The sequence below is a fragment of the Penicillium rubens genome, assembly GCF_028828025.1.
Source record: "Penicillium rubens strain IBT 27055 chromosome Unknown utg000002l_segment0_segment0, whole genome shotgun sequence".
NCBI classification, from domain to species: Eukaryota; Fungi; Ascomycota; class Eurotiomycetes; order Eurotiales; family Aspergillaceae; genus Penicillium; species Penicillium rubens.
In genome coordinates, this window is record NW_026890600.1 from 8,873,373 (window position 1) to 8,890,285 (window position 16,913).

Here is a 16,913-nt window from a genome sequence, read left to right on the forward strand (position 1 = left end):
AGAAATAAAAATTTGACTTGCCGTGTTTAAAGGACTACACAGGTGTGTTTTAGTCTATTCATAAATCAAAGGTAATATTGTGGTATAGTGTTCTATCTAGTTTCTATAGATCTAGTTCATTTTATAGTCGGCGACTCTCATACATCCATCATTGGCATTGCAGTCCATTCTGCTGATTCGTTGGGCTCTTCGGAAACACATCGTTCACACTGGCACACAAAACGGAACGATTTCCGAAGATGCTCGCGACGCGAAGCAAGATCCGTATATTGTGTCAGGTCGAAGTATGAGATGCAGCATTCCTCGCCCGGGAAAATGTCACGGGAGGCGGTAAACACCATTCGGCCCTTGTCATCGGCTTTATGGATGACCTGGTGGTGAATTAGTACTTCCTCAGATTCGACGGCGAACAATTCCACTTACGTTTGGCAGACATGAATGATTAGCTATTGCCGCAGTGGGATAAACAGCAGCGGCGAATTGCTCTCCTCTATCGACAGGATCCTTCGGCAGTGGGAAGTGGCCTGTTTCCCGTGGATAAAGACCAAATGAATTTGCCTCTTCCTGACAAATGAGATGAAGAACACGATCTGCACTCATCCCATGAGGAAGAGCAGGGCTACTCCTCAGATACTTCTTCACAAGAACAGACCAAGACCGGACTTTATCATGGGGCCAAGTATCCTCAGAACCACAGAGCGATTCGATCCCACTCCATCCATGCTTCCAGCACCCCGTCGACTCGGCAACACCAACAGCTGTCCGTTCCTGCAATTGACAATGGCGCGCAGCAAGCAATCGAAGGATCACCCACAACATGCCGAAATCATATTCACTCCATTTGGACCGAATAGTCCCCGCATACCGTTTGAGCCAAGCGCATTCAAACTCATGTCGAAGACTATCGGCGTCGCGACATGTGCTGCCGCACCACGTCACATCCGGGATACAGGCATTCGGACATGGAGTCCGGGTGTGGCGAGGTGCGGGCCGATTACAAGCGGGATTGCTGCAGATGAGATTGTCGTTGTGGGCGGGTTCGTCAACGACGGGGATAACTGCGTAGGGGGTGTCGACGAGGAGACAGGTGCCTTTGGGGATGGGACCGGAAACGCGAAATTGGCGGCCTTTGATCGCGTCGGTGCTCTCGATTAGCTGTGGGTGGATCCAATCGGGTTGCGTTTGGGTGATTCCTTTTACGTGAATCCGGTCTGATGGTTCTGTGGTGATATATACAAGAGACATGGTGCTTTGGGTATGTTGTTTCTTTACGTCCTCGAATTTTCCATTTTTTCAATTCAGGAACCGGATCATATGTGGGTCGATTTTATTCGCCTCCCGACTGTCCAGGCCAGTGAGGTTATCCAAGCGAAGGTGAATGATTGGGGGCCCACACACGAGTATAGATTCGTCAATTTCATTGGCTGGGGGTTTCTTTTAGAAGCAGATTGAATTGATCCACTTTAGATAGACTTCATCACTTGGCCCCAGAACAGCGCTATGAGCTTGGTATACAACATGGATATAGCTTCGCCTTGTAGCTGATCACTTCTGCAATGGTATAAGGGCACCATTCAATTATTTTCTTGCCATCTAAATCCAAATATCAGAAAAGTCGGTGAGCAAGGGGCTGGGGCATTTTGGATGCAGCATACCTGTGTCTGCATTTTGTGCAACAGTAAAAGATAGTACTCCCTTCGTCGGCGCTCCGAAGCTGAGCCTCAGTCCAAGTAGCTTTGGAATTCGAGCACTGGGGACATTCCATGTCTGTTATAGGACCGTCGCCAAGATCCTTTTGTGAGACAACCTGGGTCTTGGAAAGTAGTTTGGTCCGAAGTCTGGAAGGGAAATTGGTTGATGAAGATATTTGGACATCAGTAAGTATTGTATCTGAGGGTCATAAAGCGTCAGTGAAAGAGAAATTCCGAAAATGTTTCAAGGTTGGTTGTATTTGTATCACTCACTCTTCGTGGATTTCCCACAGAGTTCACATGGAATCTGTTCTGCTGACGATACTGGGAGAAGATGACCGCAATCCTCGCAGAATTGGACCATGTTGGAGAGCTATATGAACAGATTTTTATTGTAGGCAAGGCTTTGAGTGGCTTATAGGAGAACATTTAATTCCCAAACGGAATAGCCTGAGCCCCTCATAATCCCTGTATAGTCCCGGCGGTGTAGTCCCCTGCATGCAATGTGTATCCCCTCAACTTGGATGTTATTGTCCCTCTCCCATTTCATTTTCCATCTCTTTGGTGCACCATCTCAAATGGCCGAAGATTCTCCAATATACATCATCGGCCGCATCCTTCCCTACAATAGGATCAAGATGTCCGTACCCCTCGACTAGAAACCTGCGATAAAGTCTCTCGCCAAATCGTCGTCGTAATAACTCATAGTCCTTAAGGGTAGACTCGGGGTTGAACACTTGATTCTCCGTACCCGACACAAAGAGAATCGGTAACCCTTGCAGCCGTTGCAAATTCTTAGCTGTCAGAAGAGGACATAAACCATTATCGGTGCAGATCCCCCGAGTTCCCATGCAAACCACTTGCTTCATAAACTTTGTATGGGCCCCCGCAAAAAATTGATGAACATTTTCATGAAGACCCATATCAAGGTTCTTATGATTCCACAGCAATCCAAAAGCAAAAGATGTCCGGTGACACGCTGTAGACGTGCAAAGATCACGGGCGTGCCCAACGGGATAGAAACGGAGGAGGACGTCAAGCAATCGTTGGAAAAGAACGCTCTTAGCACTGTTGACAATGGGGAAGTAGTCCCCAGCCAATAATTCGTAAAACTGGATCAGCAGAGTCGTTCTCCCTTTAAGAGAGTTCCAATACCCAAAGACCTGGTTCATGAAGACGGAGTTGGCAGTAACACCAAGAAGGTGGTTACTCTGGATTGTTCCGTCCAGCAGTCCCATGCAGAGAGCCACTGAGCCTTGGCAATGGGCTATTACATAGGGTTTCTGTCGCTCTTTGCCGCGAATGTATCCTATTGCAGCAGCAACGTCAAGACGGCAGTCGTAGACAGTGCTTTTCTGCGCAACGGCGGGATCACAGCCCCAACGAGGAGTGAGTGCGTAGCATCGGTGTCCACGCTGCGAAAAATACTCAACCATGTTGCAGCGCAAGAATGGGAGCGAGTACAAATTATGCATCGCGCCGATCCCGGTGACTCCGGGTAAAAGCAGGACTGGTGAAAGGTTGGAGTTGGGTGCTGGATCGCCTGTCTTTTGTATAGGAATTGGGTCATGTATAGCAAGGTGAACTTGTACACCATCGCTTGCAGTGATGTTGCACGAGGTGGAAGGTGGTTGTTGCGGGTCACTGGGTTCCCTTGAGATCGGAGGGAAGCGCATAGGGACGAAAGGGCGAAAGAAGAAGAGACTGATATGGTACATAAAAGAAATCAAAAAGCCCATCAAGGCCAAGATAAGACTTATCTGGAAGTCTCGTGTGTTCCGGAACGTTCTCATCTGCTTTTTGAAGTCTAGCAATGAGATGTGAAGGGCCCCTGCTCCGACATTCGTCCCATCTGGTCGAGTGATATTAACGTTCACCGTGGTTGTCGCTTCCCAGGTCTTTCTGGCAGAGAATGCTATCTTCGAGTCGATGAGCTTGTGACCTTCCAGGCGGTACTCCATGCCCTCTACCGAGAGGAGCTTCAGGTGGTATGAAATAGCTGATGATTCGGCATTCTCTTGTATTGGCGTGAAAAAGTCAACAGTCCCGTCGACAATCTTGAGAGTGGCTTTGGATAATGCGTAGCAAGAAATCGTCCCGGTGCATGTTCCTTGGTATTGTAAATCTGTACTGTAAGCATTCTACTGCTAAAGGGGTCTCTCGGTTTCTTACCTCCTCGTCGGCAGATTTCGACTGTAAGAAACATCCGCATCGAGCAGGACGCACCCTTTCCTACCCTTTCGGAAACTGCAAAACTTCCAATCTCTGATCCGATGCGGATGTGACCATGCATGATCTCTGTAAATTGCCATCCTATGGACTGGGGCGCTTCCTTGGTACTGTTCTGATGGGGTTGACAATCCCATGATACACTAGGCTTGCTGTAGGCGTTCAAGGGCTGGTTTTCAGTTTCGAGATCAATTGACAATCCAGACCTCTCAGCGATCAAACTGACGGACCGCTCGGAAAGGGCAGATATCGTGGCCAACGGGTTCACGCCTGTCAGAATCAGCATATAGGAAGCTAGAAAGTCTTCCCTTTAGACATACCTAGGGCCGTCGGGATGACAGATGCATCACAACAGACGAGGCCTTTGTGTACTTCATCGTTAGGCCCACTGAAGACCTCCCCTCGATGATTTGTTACACCCCCATGCCCTGTTCCATCGTTGCTCATGTTAGCTCCTCCAAGGAGATGGACTGTGACTTCCTCCTGGTGACGACCTTTGACTATGGTTAGCGTAGCTTTGCGGTGGCTTTTATCAATCCTTACCATAAGGATATGAAAACCCTATCCTTGCTCCTGTGCGAGCAAAAAGCTCCTTGAACATCTTCTTTATCCATTTGAAATGCTCAGATCGTCCCTCTGCCGGTCCCCGCAAGCACAATTGATCATCCTTCAAGGTCAATGTTATCTCATTGCTGTCATGAGACATCACAAGATAAGTTGAAGTGCGCTGAAGAGCTCCATTGTGTGCATATGGACCGAACAGGAGAGACTTAAGAGAGGCAAGGGTCTTCCTGGCTTCTTGGCGAGGGTTCCAAAGACAGCATAGCGCCTGGCTCTTGATGGTCTGCAGGGTGAGCATGATTTGGATTACAGGGTTGAACGTCTCGGGAATACAACCATCTTGAATAACATATCCAGATAGGGGATTTTTCAGGGGATCAACAACTCGCCTATCAATAACAGCAGTGACGGTTGTTCCAGGGGGAGCACGGGAATATTCACGGGCGATCCCATTGATATTGGCGTCTCCATTGTAACCTTGAATGTGTCAATCAAATGTGCTCGGTTTTGTTTCCTGGCGACGTACGTACCAAATATTAAAAGGTCACCATTTCCAGATAGATTCCTTCCAACGAGCGGTGACATATGGAGGCCGTGCTGCTTTGACCGAAGCAAAACCCCAGTAGTTCCTAAAGCACCAGCCCCAAGGAAACAGAATTCCTTCTGTGATTGAAGTAGACAGGGTGAGCTGACACATCCACCTCTGAAGGATGAATTCACTTACTGCTTTGACCCAAAAGAGCTGTTCCTTGAAATGATCCGTGAACACCGACCTCCCACTTCCATGCCAGGCGAAGTATATAGTGTAGCCTCCTCCATCAGTCTTTTCTACAAATTGAACTTCACATCCGCAGAATATCTCAGCTCCCCAATTCCAGGCATCTGCAAGATAAGTTGTTGCCACCGAGTTTTTCGAACCGTCGTTGAGACCAGTGCACTCATGGCCTGATTGTCTATTTGCCTGCATAGGGACACCTGCACTGTTGCGGCCATTGTGGAAAAATATGGTCAAGGGTACTCGATAAAAATTCCCTTTCTCCCCAAGCCATCTCGACTCTTTTGAAAGATGCTCAAGTTTACTCGGGGTTGAATTCTCCGGATATGTGGAAGGTTGCAGCATTGTTTCGGCGCGTGAGTAGTCTGCATTGGTTCTAGGTTATGGAATGTCCTCTGTCATGTGCATATATATATAACTCACATTCGTCGAGTATAGATGGCTCATCCCTGATTTCGGACGGCCATGGACTCATATGCAGTGTGCCTTCATCCGCTTTCAGGAAAACTCCAGCGTTGATCAATGAAGATCCTCCAAGTCCTATGATTCCGACCAAAAAGCTGTTGGTTTTCTTATTCATGGATTCCGGGATATGTTGGGCTTCACCTACCATGAGCAGCAAACGAGTGTTGTCCATCACCCAAAAATACTTGAAAAAGCCGAGTGGGGTCCCCAGACAGGCACTTTAGCCACTTAGAGATGAAGGAGTTCTTCGCAGTACTCCCCGAGATGCTCATGTCTTTCACACATTGAGAGAAGGTATGCGGAAATGAACCGGCTATAGAAGTGTTAGCAATGGTATTTTACTTGAAGTCTCTCAATCCGTACATCTTCTTTCCCAGCCAAGCTCTAGCACTGCGACGCTCTTCCCTGCCCGCGCCATTCGACTTGCTGCTACTCCAGCACCATAGCCAGATCCTATAATCACAACATCATATTCTGGTCTCATTGATCTGAAAGAATGACTCAGATTTGGGTAATTGTCCGTCTTGTCTGTGAAGTATGACATTTTTGTCTTGCTCTGCGCACTAGATGAATATTTAGAGCACATAGAAAGCAAGATGAAAGAAGATATCTAGGTTCTCGTGAATACTCAGCTCGACATGAACCCCTAAGCACCAGGACCAATCGAAGGAGCAAGGGTTGACACGTATATCTGCAGGATAAGACGGGTCGGGTCGCAAGTAGAAATTGATGGGGGTTACCCATGTGGGTATGTTCTCAACAGCCGCATACTCCGTACTCCGGAGTCACATCCGAATTCAGCATGGATGGACCCTAACCTGAACACCTGGGCAACCCTCCTAATTGGTAGACAGCAGAAATCCTTTGGGGCTAATGCCGGCATTGGTACGATGCATGGCTGGCAATGTGCCGTTTCATTGCAGTGAGGTCAATTATTCGCGCATAAAACCGCTTACCTATTGGATTTTCCTATCAGCTGGCTATATTGAGGGGAGGTGGATCCAGTAGTCTTTTCTTTCTTTTTTTTTTTTTTTTTTGGAGGCCGGCAAGTGGTTCTTAGTTGGGGTTGGCTCCCGATGCAGTGGTGGTATCGTCATTATTTCCAACTCCAAAAACGGTAGCCCTAATTGCAGATCTGGACAATCGCTTAGTCGAATACGAGCATATTGCAGTACATATGCTCACTTAGTACACAGACTACGCTTAACTAGTTTAGTTAGTACTTGCTCGGTTGCTAGCAGCCATTGCATTACCAAAGTATCTGTTTCTTGCTATATTTTATCCCTGCCATTGGTTATAGTCGAAGACGACATGGTGTTATCCCTCCAGGGCTACCTAACTATGTTGTACGTAGGTTGGCTAGCCTTAACTGGTAAAGTAGGTAGCGACGCAGTGTTATTACTAAGGTGGACGGTGGGCCCCGGGGCCAATAAGACCTCCAGGGCTGCCCAGGTCGGAATTTGTCACCCTCAGTAGTTAACTACCTACCTAGGCAAACTAGCCAAGAGCTTGCTCCACTTCTCTCCCGATACAACTCTCTCCTCTCTGCTCCATTGATGCCTACCCTGTAGATTTCAACTGAATTGCAGTCTGAATTGATTACATCTTCAGCCTCGTGTAGCCCAGCAGCCCATGCCGCCTGATCGCTCAAATCCAGTGACATTACAGAGATCATGCCAAGCCTGTATCAAAGCCAAGCGGCGATGTGACCAAGGCTGGCCCAGATGCAGTAGGTGTCTGGGCAAAGACATCAACTGTGGATATGTGAATGCACCTCTCACTGTACAATCTACTCGAAGGCCATCTGCTGGCCGGTATGTGGGCCCTAAGCGCTCAATTGCCAACATGACTCCAACGCCACAAATACAAACGCCCCTACGGCTGGAAATCGCGAAAGAATATGATCCAAATATCGTCCGATTCCTCGTTGTCGGCTTGCGGAATTTACCTGTCAAATTCGCAGAAAAGAGGAAGACACTTTTCATTCATCCTGACCTTTATACGAAGGGCCTGCCAACCCCTATTCGTGAGATCCACAATATTTGCAGACTTCATATGCAAACCCACCAAACCGGTCGCGTAAGCGTTACTCTGTTATCAATGCTCCGGCAAAACTCAGCGGACCTCTGTCGCAGACTAAGTCACGCTGCGACATTCGAAGAGCTACTGGGATGCAGTCAAGCTTTGGTGTTGAATCAATGTATGTTGGTTCTGCGCGAAGACGGCAATATATGTCCGTATTCAGAGGCGATCAGTGTTATGCTGGCGAGAGTCGCTGTGAAACTGTGGCAACAAGCGCCTATTCAACTTCCGGGAACCTTCAGTCCTCGATATGCTTGGCTTCTTGCTGAGAGTGTCCGGCGGACTATTATTGTCTGCTTCATGTTGCGCAGTGCTTACTCGTTGAATACGAGGAACTATTCAGTGCGGACACCGTTTATAGACTCTTTGCCGTTTGATTTACGAACCAACCTGTGGGATGAGAATTCGGAGAGAGCGTGGCAAGATGCGCTCACCGGCTCTGGTGATTCTATGGTTTCATTGCACGAGTGGTCGGATGGATTGGTTGCAGGTCGTGTCCATGATGTTTCTTGTTTTAGTGGATTGATACTGGCGGCTTGTAAAGGGCAAGCTGTTTCCTCGATTCCGTTTCCCCCTGTGCACTCTTATATCGACGGATGAGAATGAAGATAACATGATGTGAGTTCCATATCCATAAAATCTAACATTTATATGCATCTAACATCTGAAAGCTCAGATCCTACCTCAAAAACTGCTTCAGTAACCCAGAAAGCAACTCTGTCATATCCCGATACAACTCCTGCCTCTTCGTCTCGAACGCATTGTAAATATCCATCGCAGACCCGACAGCAATTTGATCCTCGCCGTCTGAAATTCGACCCCAAACCTCATCAACAAATTCCTGCAACGGCATCCCAATCAAATGACCATCCTTCAAATCAGGCTGATGCTTAGCATCATGAAGCTCAGTCTGCACAGCCGGAGGATAAATCTCCAAAACCTTTACATCCCCAGGACCACCCTGCAGCTGAGTGCGGAGGGCAAGGATGAAATGGTGCAGAGCAGCCTTGGAAGCGCCATAATTCGGGCATCGCATCATGGGCACGAGAGCCATTTGCGACGTCGTGAATGCGATGGCTGCTGCAGTCTTCTGGCTCTGCAAGTGTGGGAGGAATGCTTTGGCTATGCGGACCGCGGATGTATAGTTCGTGATCAGTTCTTGGTCGAAGATGTCCAGATCGACGGTTTCCGGCTTGGAGAAATCGAAGGGTCGCTGGATACCCGAGTTGACAAAGATGCAGTCCAGATCGGGGTTCTCGGAGACGATATCTGAGGCAAATTGTGGGATCTTTATTTTCATTGGACACGTTAGTTGGGGACATACCTCGCTTGACATGGGTGACCTTACCTGCTCGAGCTGCATGACATCAAATGTCTTTGCAGAGACCTTGTCGCTGCCATATTTCTGGACGATCTCATCGAGCTTTTCCTTTCTGCGACCGGTGACAATTAGGTTCGATCCATTTTGGACGACTTTGTCGGCGAGTGTTCTGCCAATCCCGGAGGTGGCACCGATGATCAGGACTTTCTTGTATCCAAAAGCCATTGTGAGGGCTGGTTTGAAGAGTAAGAATATGACAAAGAAGATTGAGTATTTCTATGGCTTTTTCCAAGCAGGAACAATCCCATTTATAGCCTCCAAAATTGTGGCTCGCCATATCGCATCCAACATCTTAATAAGTAGGTAACTATTCGGAAGCTTTGCGGAGACTAAACCCAAAGAGGACAAACATCACTCGATCTTATTGGTCGACAATGTAAGCTTTATGCCACCGGTGGAGGTTAAACCAAATGCAGTAACGACCGTGAAGAATTTATTGTAGGTGCTTTTCCCTACTTGCCAGCGTGCTGGATACAGGACGGATTAATAAATATCGCAATTGATTTGAAATGACTCTAGACCAGTGGGATCAAACAGTTCCAAGTTGTTTCAATCTTGTTGGTTATTTCATGCTAGTGGTTATATTGCCACGTCTCGGGCTACTTGAATCTACTATCCCAGAAAAGTCAATTGACGTAGGTAGACATTCATGTGTTCATTATATTGGGCTCATTGGTAACCCCACTGGTCATACTCGAATATTTACATGACCAGTTAATTAAATATCAAGGATCAATGACCACAATCTCCTTCTCCTTCTCCTCAACCATAGCCTTAACAACAGGCCTCTTCGGCGCCACAGCCCTCGGCACCGGCTTGATCTGCTCGAGGCTGCCCCTACAACGCCCGCAGAACTGACGATTTGGGTCAATACTCTTTGAGTGTCGCCCGACCTTGAAACCACAACCCTGCACCTTGCAGGCCCAGATGTATTTGTGGTTGATCTCGTAGGTATGCTTAGTCGTGACCTCGACCCGACCCCCGTAGATAGGGTGACCTTCCAGTGCACGAACGCATCGGGCGCCCCATTGCTTGAAGCTGGCACCGTGCTGAGCCGTACCCTTGGCCCTGTTTTCAGTGACCATGATATCGAGGAGGTGGCAGTATTCGTGTGTCACCGTACAGAGGATCTTGTCTTCGGTGTCCAGGACTTTCTCGGAGAGCTCAATGGTGGCATAGTAACGCCGTTTCCCGGGTTCTTCAACTGCTCCTTTCAGGAACCGCTCTGAACGCACGGTTGCGCGGCCGGCGGTGTTTCTAAAGTTCTTTGTCCAGACGATTTTGATTCCGCCGGTTGCCTCGGTCATGCGACTAATCTGGTCATTGAAGGCATTGTCAAGGTGTCGGAGGAACTCTTCGGCAAAGCCGATCTTCTTTTGGTTGAATTCGGCCAGTTGCGCTCGAATCTCGCGTTTCCGCGCTGCTTCGGCCTTTTTCTGGGCCTTTATAGTGGTAGGAATCCCCATGCCTGGTGAGTCTTCAACAGATGTGATAGAGGGATTGAGAAAAAAGTGAGGCTTCGCGCGCGACGGTGTCACTGGTGGTAAGTTTGTGTGGCTTGTGTAGGGGTCTGATGGTAGTTCATCTTCTGATTCTGAGCTGTGAGAAGTAGTTAGTATGATTGCTGCTACGAGCCTATGAATGCACATGAATGCCCATTTAAGAAACTTACTGGGGCTGTTCTGGCTGTGTTTGCGACGTAGGCTCGTCGTCGCTGCCTAGTTCAAGATCCTCAAGGTGTTGGATGAGGTCGTTGGAGTTGTGGAGGCCGAAATGAAGAGGTTGTGACTTGGGTACTTCTGCCTTGCGGACAGGGGATCTAGATTTGGAACTGGTTGCAAGATTTGGCGCGCAGTCTTCAGGTACTGGGTCGACTGCCTTTGATTTCTCAATTGCTCGGTCCAGCTCTGGCGACAGCTTCGTCACTTCCATTGCTGGCTCCTCATCTGCAGTGGTGTTTGATTCTGCTTCTGATATTGGCCTCCTTCCACGTATGAGTCTTTTCCTTGGTGACCTGGCAGGCGATGGAGCCGGGCTAGGTTCGTCTTCTGTATCGGCTGTCTCAGAATCCGATGTGTCAAAGAAGCTAGGCTCGTCATTGTCACTGACGATGAACCCGTCTAGTGAGTCAGAGCTATCTTCTTCAAAGCTGACATAATTCCCCTCTTGTTCTTCTTGCCGGTCAATCTCTAGCTGTGTCGAGGCGATATGATCCATCCTACTTCGTGTGGGGATCTGTGAGGCATTCGGCCTTGTCGGTGTTAGATCCGGAGTTTGATATCCGTCCATGGCATATTCTGGTACATCGTTCTCCTTGTCATAATCTTCAGTCTCCCTCCGGATGGCTGGGCGTGGTCTCCGCTTTGTCGGTAGGAGTAACGAGTTCGCACGTGCGAGTCCTAGTGTTCTTTGCCTTTGTTGTTTTCCGGTGGACCTGTGCTGTCCAGATTCACTTTCCGATCCCGAATCGCTGTCAGGGAATATATCAAATGATCCGCTTGAGCCATTTGCTTGCCGTCGCGACTGCTTTTGCGGCTTGGTAGGCATATTTTGCTTCGCTGTGTTTCTGAAATTGAAATGTGACTCTCTGCACAGTGGGCTGTTATGGGACATCCCTACGGTGCGTGCGACCGGCTCTTTGTGAGGTGTGTTTTTGACGAGCGGGTTGGCTGTGTTGAGCTTTGCCATGATCGCGGTGTTGTTCTAACAGCAATGATATCCTATGGGCGCTGGTGGTGATGGCGAAAACTTTCCCCTGGATTAAATAAAGCACTGTGTTTGCGCTGACCAGGTCGGTGCTGGAGGCCCCGGGATTTTCGTTGTTCTTTGAAGGTTGGTCCCATGTTGCTCTGGCTGTTGAGCTGTCAACGGATGCGTTGGCACGGCAACGTGAGCAACCCACAACTATATGTGCCACCTCAATCACAGGTCAATATATATATGACTGTAGGTTTGTAATCTAGGCTGTAGTTGTAAAACGTTCGTCTTTTTTTATATCATGAGCCAGCACTGAATGTGACAAAATAAATATCATCATGGCAGTCCTGCCTGTGGACCTCCCGGCGTTGGGAGGGGCCGCCAGGTTAAGCTGCAAGCCGACAGGTCTCCAGGGCTGCTCAGATGATCAGGTTAGGAACGTTTGGGTCATTTACTATCTGGGAGTGTTGTAGGTCTACCGCACGGAAATTGGTGCATTGGTTCAATGATATATATACCACTAGACATACCGGATTTTCCCTCTCGTGTGAGCCTTTCCTATTTGATCTGCCGCTTTTATAAGGGTGCTCAGGCTTAGGCTCACTTCCCAAAAGTCTATATATCGCTCTATAAGCTACTAAAAGGAAGCGCATCAATAACACTATTGCTCTTCTTGAAAAATGCGCTCGCCCCCTAACCAAGCCCTCTAGTACTAGCTATCCCCTGATGAAGTTCTTCCTGGAGCATCTTAAACCCGAGATCGTCGTTTTCAATTTCTGCGGTACAGGCACCTTCAGGCATTTTACCTCGCTTGTCTGGGAGCGGATGTCCCTTGATAGCACATGAGTCAAAATCGATGATCGCAAATGTGTCAGCGTCTTCGTTTGTAACCATGATGTTTCCCAGGTGGAGGTCATTATGGATTAAATTGAGAGTATGGAGGTGATCAATGCCCGCCTGGATCTGCTGGAGACAGCTTTTTATGTTGAAAGAACGTCCAGCGTTAAGGCTGTCAGCAAGCGTCTCCACATATCTCTGGAAACAAAGTCCGGTAATCCGCCCGCCTTTCACCACACATCCAAGGTAACGAGCAATATTCTGGTGTTCGTTTTGCATCAGGATCTGGCAGATACGAGCTTCCTGAAGTAGATACAGGCTCAACGACTCCGAACCATCATAGCCAGTGAGCCGGGGCTGTTTAATATAGACACCTGGCTTCTCAGCATCGTGGCATATCAAAAGACCATCTTCTAGCGGAGGCCAAATGTGTTCGACAGGGATCTCTTTAAGACGGCTTTTGGTGGTAGGCGGGATGTCGTCTGGGCAAGCGATTTGTTCAGGCAGCTGAGCTGAAAAGTACTTATCCCCATCCTGGAAGATGACCTGCGTGTACAGAAGCTTCGGGCCGTCGCTGAACTCCCAAGTTTCTGCCATATCATAGTAATGCATCGCGGAAAGAGGGAATTTTGAATTTTGGCAAATTTGAATCGAATTTGATGTAGAAATAGTCTTGAATCACATATAGAATGAGAGATTGCGAGGGGGAACGCCTGCTTTAAATAACAGACCTTGAGTCGGGCAAGCGCATACGCACAGACTAGTTGCGTTCACACTGCAAAGTGTAGCGGTGAAAATCCACATCGAACATACCGTATGACATTGTTTGGTCCGGTGATATCTAGTTATATAATTCCACTAGTGAAATCTCCTCTTATAAGCACTTGATTTGTGTACGAGGCGGATCGAAATTAAATTCCACCAATTCTGTTCTCTTCCATTGCTTCCCACATTCTATTTTTATTGACGCCAGGCCTATTGTAGTTGGTTGCAAACAAAACTGCGGCAATATCATAAAACGACTTCCCGGTTTTCATCGGACGGAAGTGAACGAACTCCATGTCATAGAGATGGGGAAAATCGGGAAGAAGAAAGGCGTGGTAATGGATCTATGGAAAGGAGGCTGTATATGAAGCCTCAATAAGCAAAGAGAATGGCAAACTAGGCAAACTGGCAAAAGGGCTCAGTCTGCACAGAGACAAAGACATAAGATATCCCATGTATGTCAACACAAATGCGTTGCCACGATGTCTGTGCAATTGTGGTGGCTACCACAAGACAAGGGATATTCAGTTGCTCAATAAGTTGATTTCAACTTGATATTATGCTTATGATAACCTTCACTTGTTTGGGAGTGCTGCTTTTTCCAAATCAATGGATTCATTGCCATGTAAATAAGAAGAAAAAATACCAATAGTGTTGTGGTTATATATCGGTTGCAACTGCCGCGGCATATATATATATCGACGACAAAAATCTAACAACTAATAAAATAACACAAACTATTGGCCTATTAAATTGTGAAGACTTCTATATATGCTTGTATTATGAAGCTAGGAACAGCAGCTATAACTTAAACGTGCAATGGGATGAAGCTACACTTCGTAGTTATAGAATCAAGGTAGTATAAAAATATGTATTCTGCCCATCCATATCTAAAGCATAATAAGGTCTGCCAATGCTAAGGTTAATTATGGGAAGGCCCAGGGGTCTAATCTTGAACATTTAATAGAATATATCTAGGTAATATTCAACACCATAATAGACGAATAAGCATCAACTACCCTTTTGTACATATAAAGTCCCAATAAAGATCCCAGGTAGGTGAAAAATCAAATATTTAGCCAAAAATGAGCACTAACAATGATATTAGGAAAGCCATAAATCGTAAATAACACCTTTTGGCTCAGACGGGATATAGAAAAAGAGACACAAAGCCAACTGCAGCTCTATGACGTCCTAGACGTCCTATCATAACCAGCACAAATAACACACAAAGGCCAGAGCTGTCCAATGTGAGGATAGCGCATAGGCGCGTGGTGCTCAAACGCCGTTCGGCCGGAACTCCTTGCTGCAGGTAATGTTCCTGGCGAGGGAGCCGCACAGCCTCACTCGGAATGGACGAACTTCCGAAGTACGCTGATCCCAGATGGAGAAGCTACATTGTACCGCGTGGCTGTAGTGGAGGTTGGGCCTCTGGAGCTCGGACCGATACTTGATAGAGGGACGTTGATCAGGGCCATCCGTCGTTATGCCGATGAAGATCCGTGTCCCCTTGCTTCCCAGCAAATAGTGGAGATTGCCTGTTTTACTCGTTGCAAAAATCCGGAATCTGATCTGGGTTCTATATATTGTAGACCAGAGAGCCCGATAGAATCTGCGATTGCGCGAGAGGTTATGTCATTCGTCCCTGCATTTGTAGATCGGCTTGACATCACTAGTTAAGATTCCCGGCTCGATAATTATTTAGGTGCAAAATAGCTTCAACAGAAGCCTGATGCAAATGGTGTGACTCTAATATAGGAAGACGAAAAACGTAGTTGATATAGAGAGAGCTTTCCATGCAAAGGGTAACTAAATGAGGGGATATACACTATACGGAATACTACTAGGTAGCACATTGAGATAAAGTAAGACATATTTGGGCGATAATTGGGGCTTACTAAACTTGTCATAAAGATATAACATCGTACTACATATGCAATCTCTGCCAGGGAGGGAGAATGCGTGTGGTATATGTGAAATGGGCGGATAATACGTAGATTTACTATGTACGATCATGTGGTGCGGCAAGCCTTTCCAAATATAAATTCTTGTAATAATATCGGCATATCACCACTCGGGCCCTTTCAGTGTCTTGTATATTGACACAACTACGACCTCAACAACAGGGGTTGTGATTGGCTCCCGACCATAATGCTGATAGACGGTGGAGGGGGCGGCCCCGGGGGTCACAGCCCCCTGATTATGTACTCAGAGTACTCCGTACGGAGTAGGTACTTAATTCGTAATTTGAATTAGAGCCCAAGGTCTCCTATCTTAATAAATGGTGAGCTCTAGGTTGAAATCCTTCCGCAGGGAGCCGGTGCTGACATTGAATGTAAAACGCCCTATTCAGGGGCTAGAGCCAAAAATAATCATAGAAGAGCTTGTATGGGGTTCTAGAAACACCAATCCCAGCCATCGACGCCACCGGCTCCCCTATATGCAACTAAGCCATTTAAAATAGATAGTAAGGGTACTCCCGAACGCTGTCTTCATAAATAATTATGACCATTTGCCTAATGTTCAGCCACATTTCACGACTGTTCGCTAGTGTACGGAGAAGTGTACGAAGTATTAAAGGTGGCGGATCAATACACAGCAATGCCGAACTCGGTACAATAAATGTGCGACACTAGGGCACGCCTGCCGGCTAGTGATCGCTGACTAGGCCCTTTAAGACCAATCTTCTCCGTCGACAGGTTATTTTTGGCGTACTGCAATTTGTATAATTGAATGATGGCTACCGAGCTCTTGGGATGCCAGCCTGTAACTGATAATAGTGCCTATAGTAAAGGCCGCAGGAAGGCGGATAGACGGAAATTTACAGGAAACGAAGATCAGATGTCGAAGATCGGTTTCCTTCATGCAGCTGATGTATCGTTCCTGCGCAATCCTGCATCCGCCAGTATGATGGTATACGGAGTACAAGGTACAAGTATCCGTACTCTATTGCAAACTAATAATGCTGCAGTCCGATATGCAAGTATATATTGTAACCGCTACAAGGTGCCACAGCATACCCGATAAGCACCATTTTGATAGTGCTGCACTGACCTCGCTACGGAGTGACAGAGTACTGCGTACAATATTGTAAGCAGGTCTCTTGGTCGAGGCTCCGAAAGAATTAAGAAAAACGCAATCGGTGATCCACTTGAAATCCTGCGTCTAACGGGTGGGGATCTTTTTCGAATACAAAGTTACTAGCTCTGTATACATATACAGTATCAGCTAGTGTACATGTATTCGGATACGACAGGTCAGGTTGTCTTGAATTATTAATGATCCCAGTTGATACGGTGTAATTAATGATGCCTATAAGAATGGATAATTGTGCGAGGTTGAGGTCTGGATAAACCATCTTAACTTGACATTGGAGAGATACGGAGTACTATAAAGATAAATTTAGACAACTGACGATTGAGTTTTCAAA

The 16,913-nt window shown here is 47.2% G+C and overlaps 6 protein-coding genes across 6 annotated transcripts; 1 reads left to right on the top strand and 5 right to left on the bottom strand.

Moving 5' to 3' along the window:
* Window positions 1–137: 137 nt before the first annotated feature.
* N7525_005800 (SET domain-containing protein) lies at window positions 138–1,245 on the bottom strand (the record flags this gene model as incomplete). The annotated part of the gene is made up of 2 exons (XM_002564411.2): window positions 138–371; window positions 424–1,245. The coding sequence occupies 2 exons, from the start codon at window positions 1,243–1,245 to the stop codon at window positions 138–140; spliced, it is 1,056 nt and encodes a 351-aa protein (XP_002564457.1).
* A 329-nt stretch (window positions 1,246–1,574) lies between these two features.
* N7525_005801 (DNA-directed RNA polymerase I subunit RPA12) lies at window positions 1,575–2,055 on the bottom strand (the record flags this gene model as incomplete). Its single annotated transcript, XM_002564410.2, has 3 exons — window positions 1,575–1,593; window positions 1,656–1,890; window positions 1,965–2,055. The coding sequence occupies 3 exons, from the start codon at window positions 2,053–2,055 to the stop codon at window positions 1,575–1,577; spliced, it is 345 nt and encodes a 114-aa protein (XP_002564456.2).
* A 163-nt stretch (window positions 2,056–2,218) lies between these two features.
* Window positions 2,219–6,205, bottom strand: N7525_005802 (uncharacterized protein; the record flags this gene model as incomplete). The annotated part of the gene is made up of 9 exons (XM_061213516.1): window positions 2,219–3,759; window positions 3,918–4,190; window positions 4,241–4,414; window positions 4,464–4,958; window positions 5,012–5,144; window positions 5,206–5,621; window positions 5,680–5,796; window positions 5,867–6,034; window positions 6,085–6,205. The coding sequence occupies 9 exons, from the start codon at window positions 6,203–6,205 to the stop codon at window positions 2,219–2,221; spliced, it is 3,438 nt and encodes a 1,145-aa protein (XP_061070537.1).
* Window positions 6,206–7,566: 1,361 nt separating this feature from the next.
* Window positions 7,567–8,403, top strand: N7525_005803 (uncharacterized protein; the record flags this gene model as incomplete). Its single annotated transcript, XM_002564408.2, has 1 exon — window positions 7,567–8,403. One exon carries the CDS (start codon window positions 7,567–7,569, stop codon window positions 8,401–8,403), a length of 837 nt encoding a protein of 278 aa, XP_002564454.2.
* A 79-nt stretch (window positions 8,404–8,482) lies between these two features.
* Window positions 8,483–9,349, bottom strand: N7525_005804 (putative short-chain dehydrogenase/oxidoreductase; the record flags this gene model as incomplete). Its single annotated transcript, XM_002564407.1, has 2 exons — window positions 8,483–9,091; window positions 9,152–9,349. 2 exons carry the CDS (start codon window positions 9,347–9,349, stop codon window positions 8,483–8,485), a joined length of 807 nt encoding a protein of 268 aa, XP_002564453.1.
* A 560-nt stretch (window positions 9,350–9,909) lies between these two features.
* On the bottom strand, window positions 9,910–13,330 carry N7525_005805 (uncharacterized protein; the record flags this gene model as incomplete). Its single annotated transcript, XM_002564406.2, has 4 exons — window positions 9,910–10,783; window positions 10,857–11,887; window positions 11,973–12,037; window positions 12,595–13,330. 4 exons carry the CDS (start codon window positions 13,328–13,330, stop codon window positions 9,910–9,912), a joined length of 2,706 nt encoding a protein of 901 aa, XP_002564452.2.
* Between the last annotated feature and the right edge of the window lie 3,583 nt (window positions 13,331–16,913).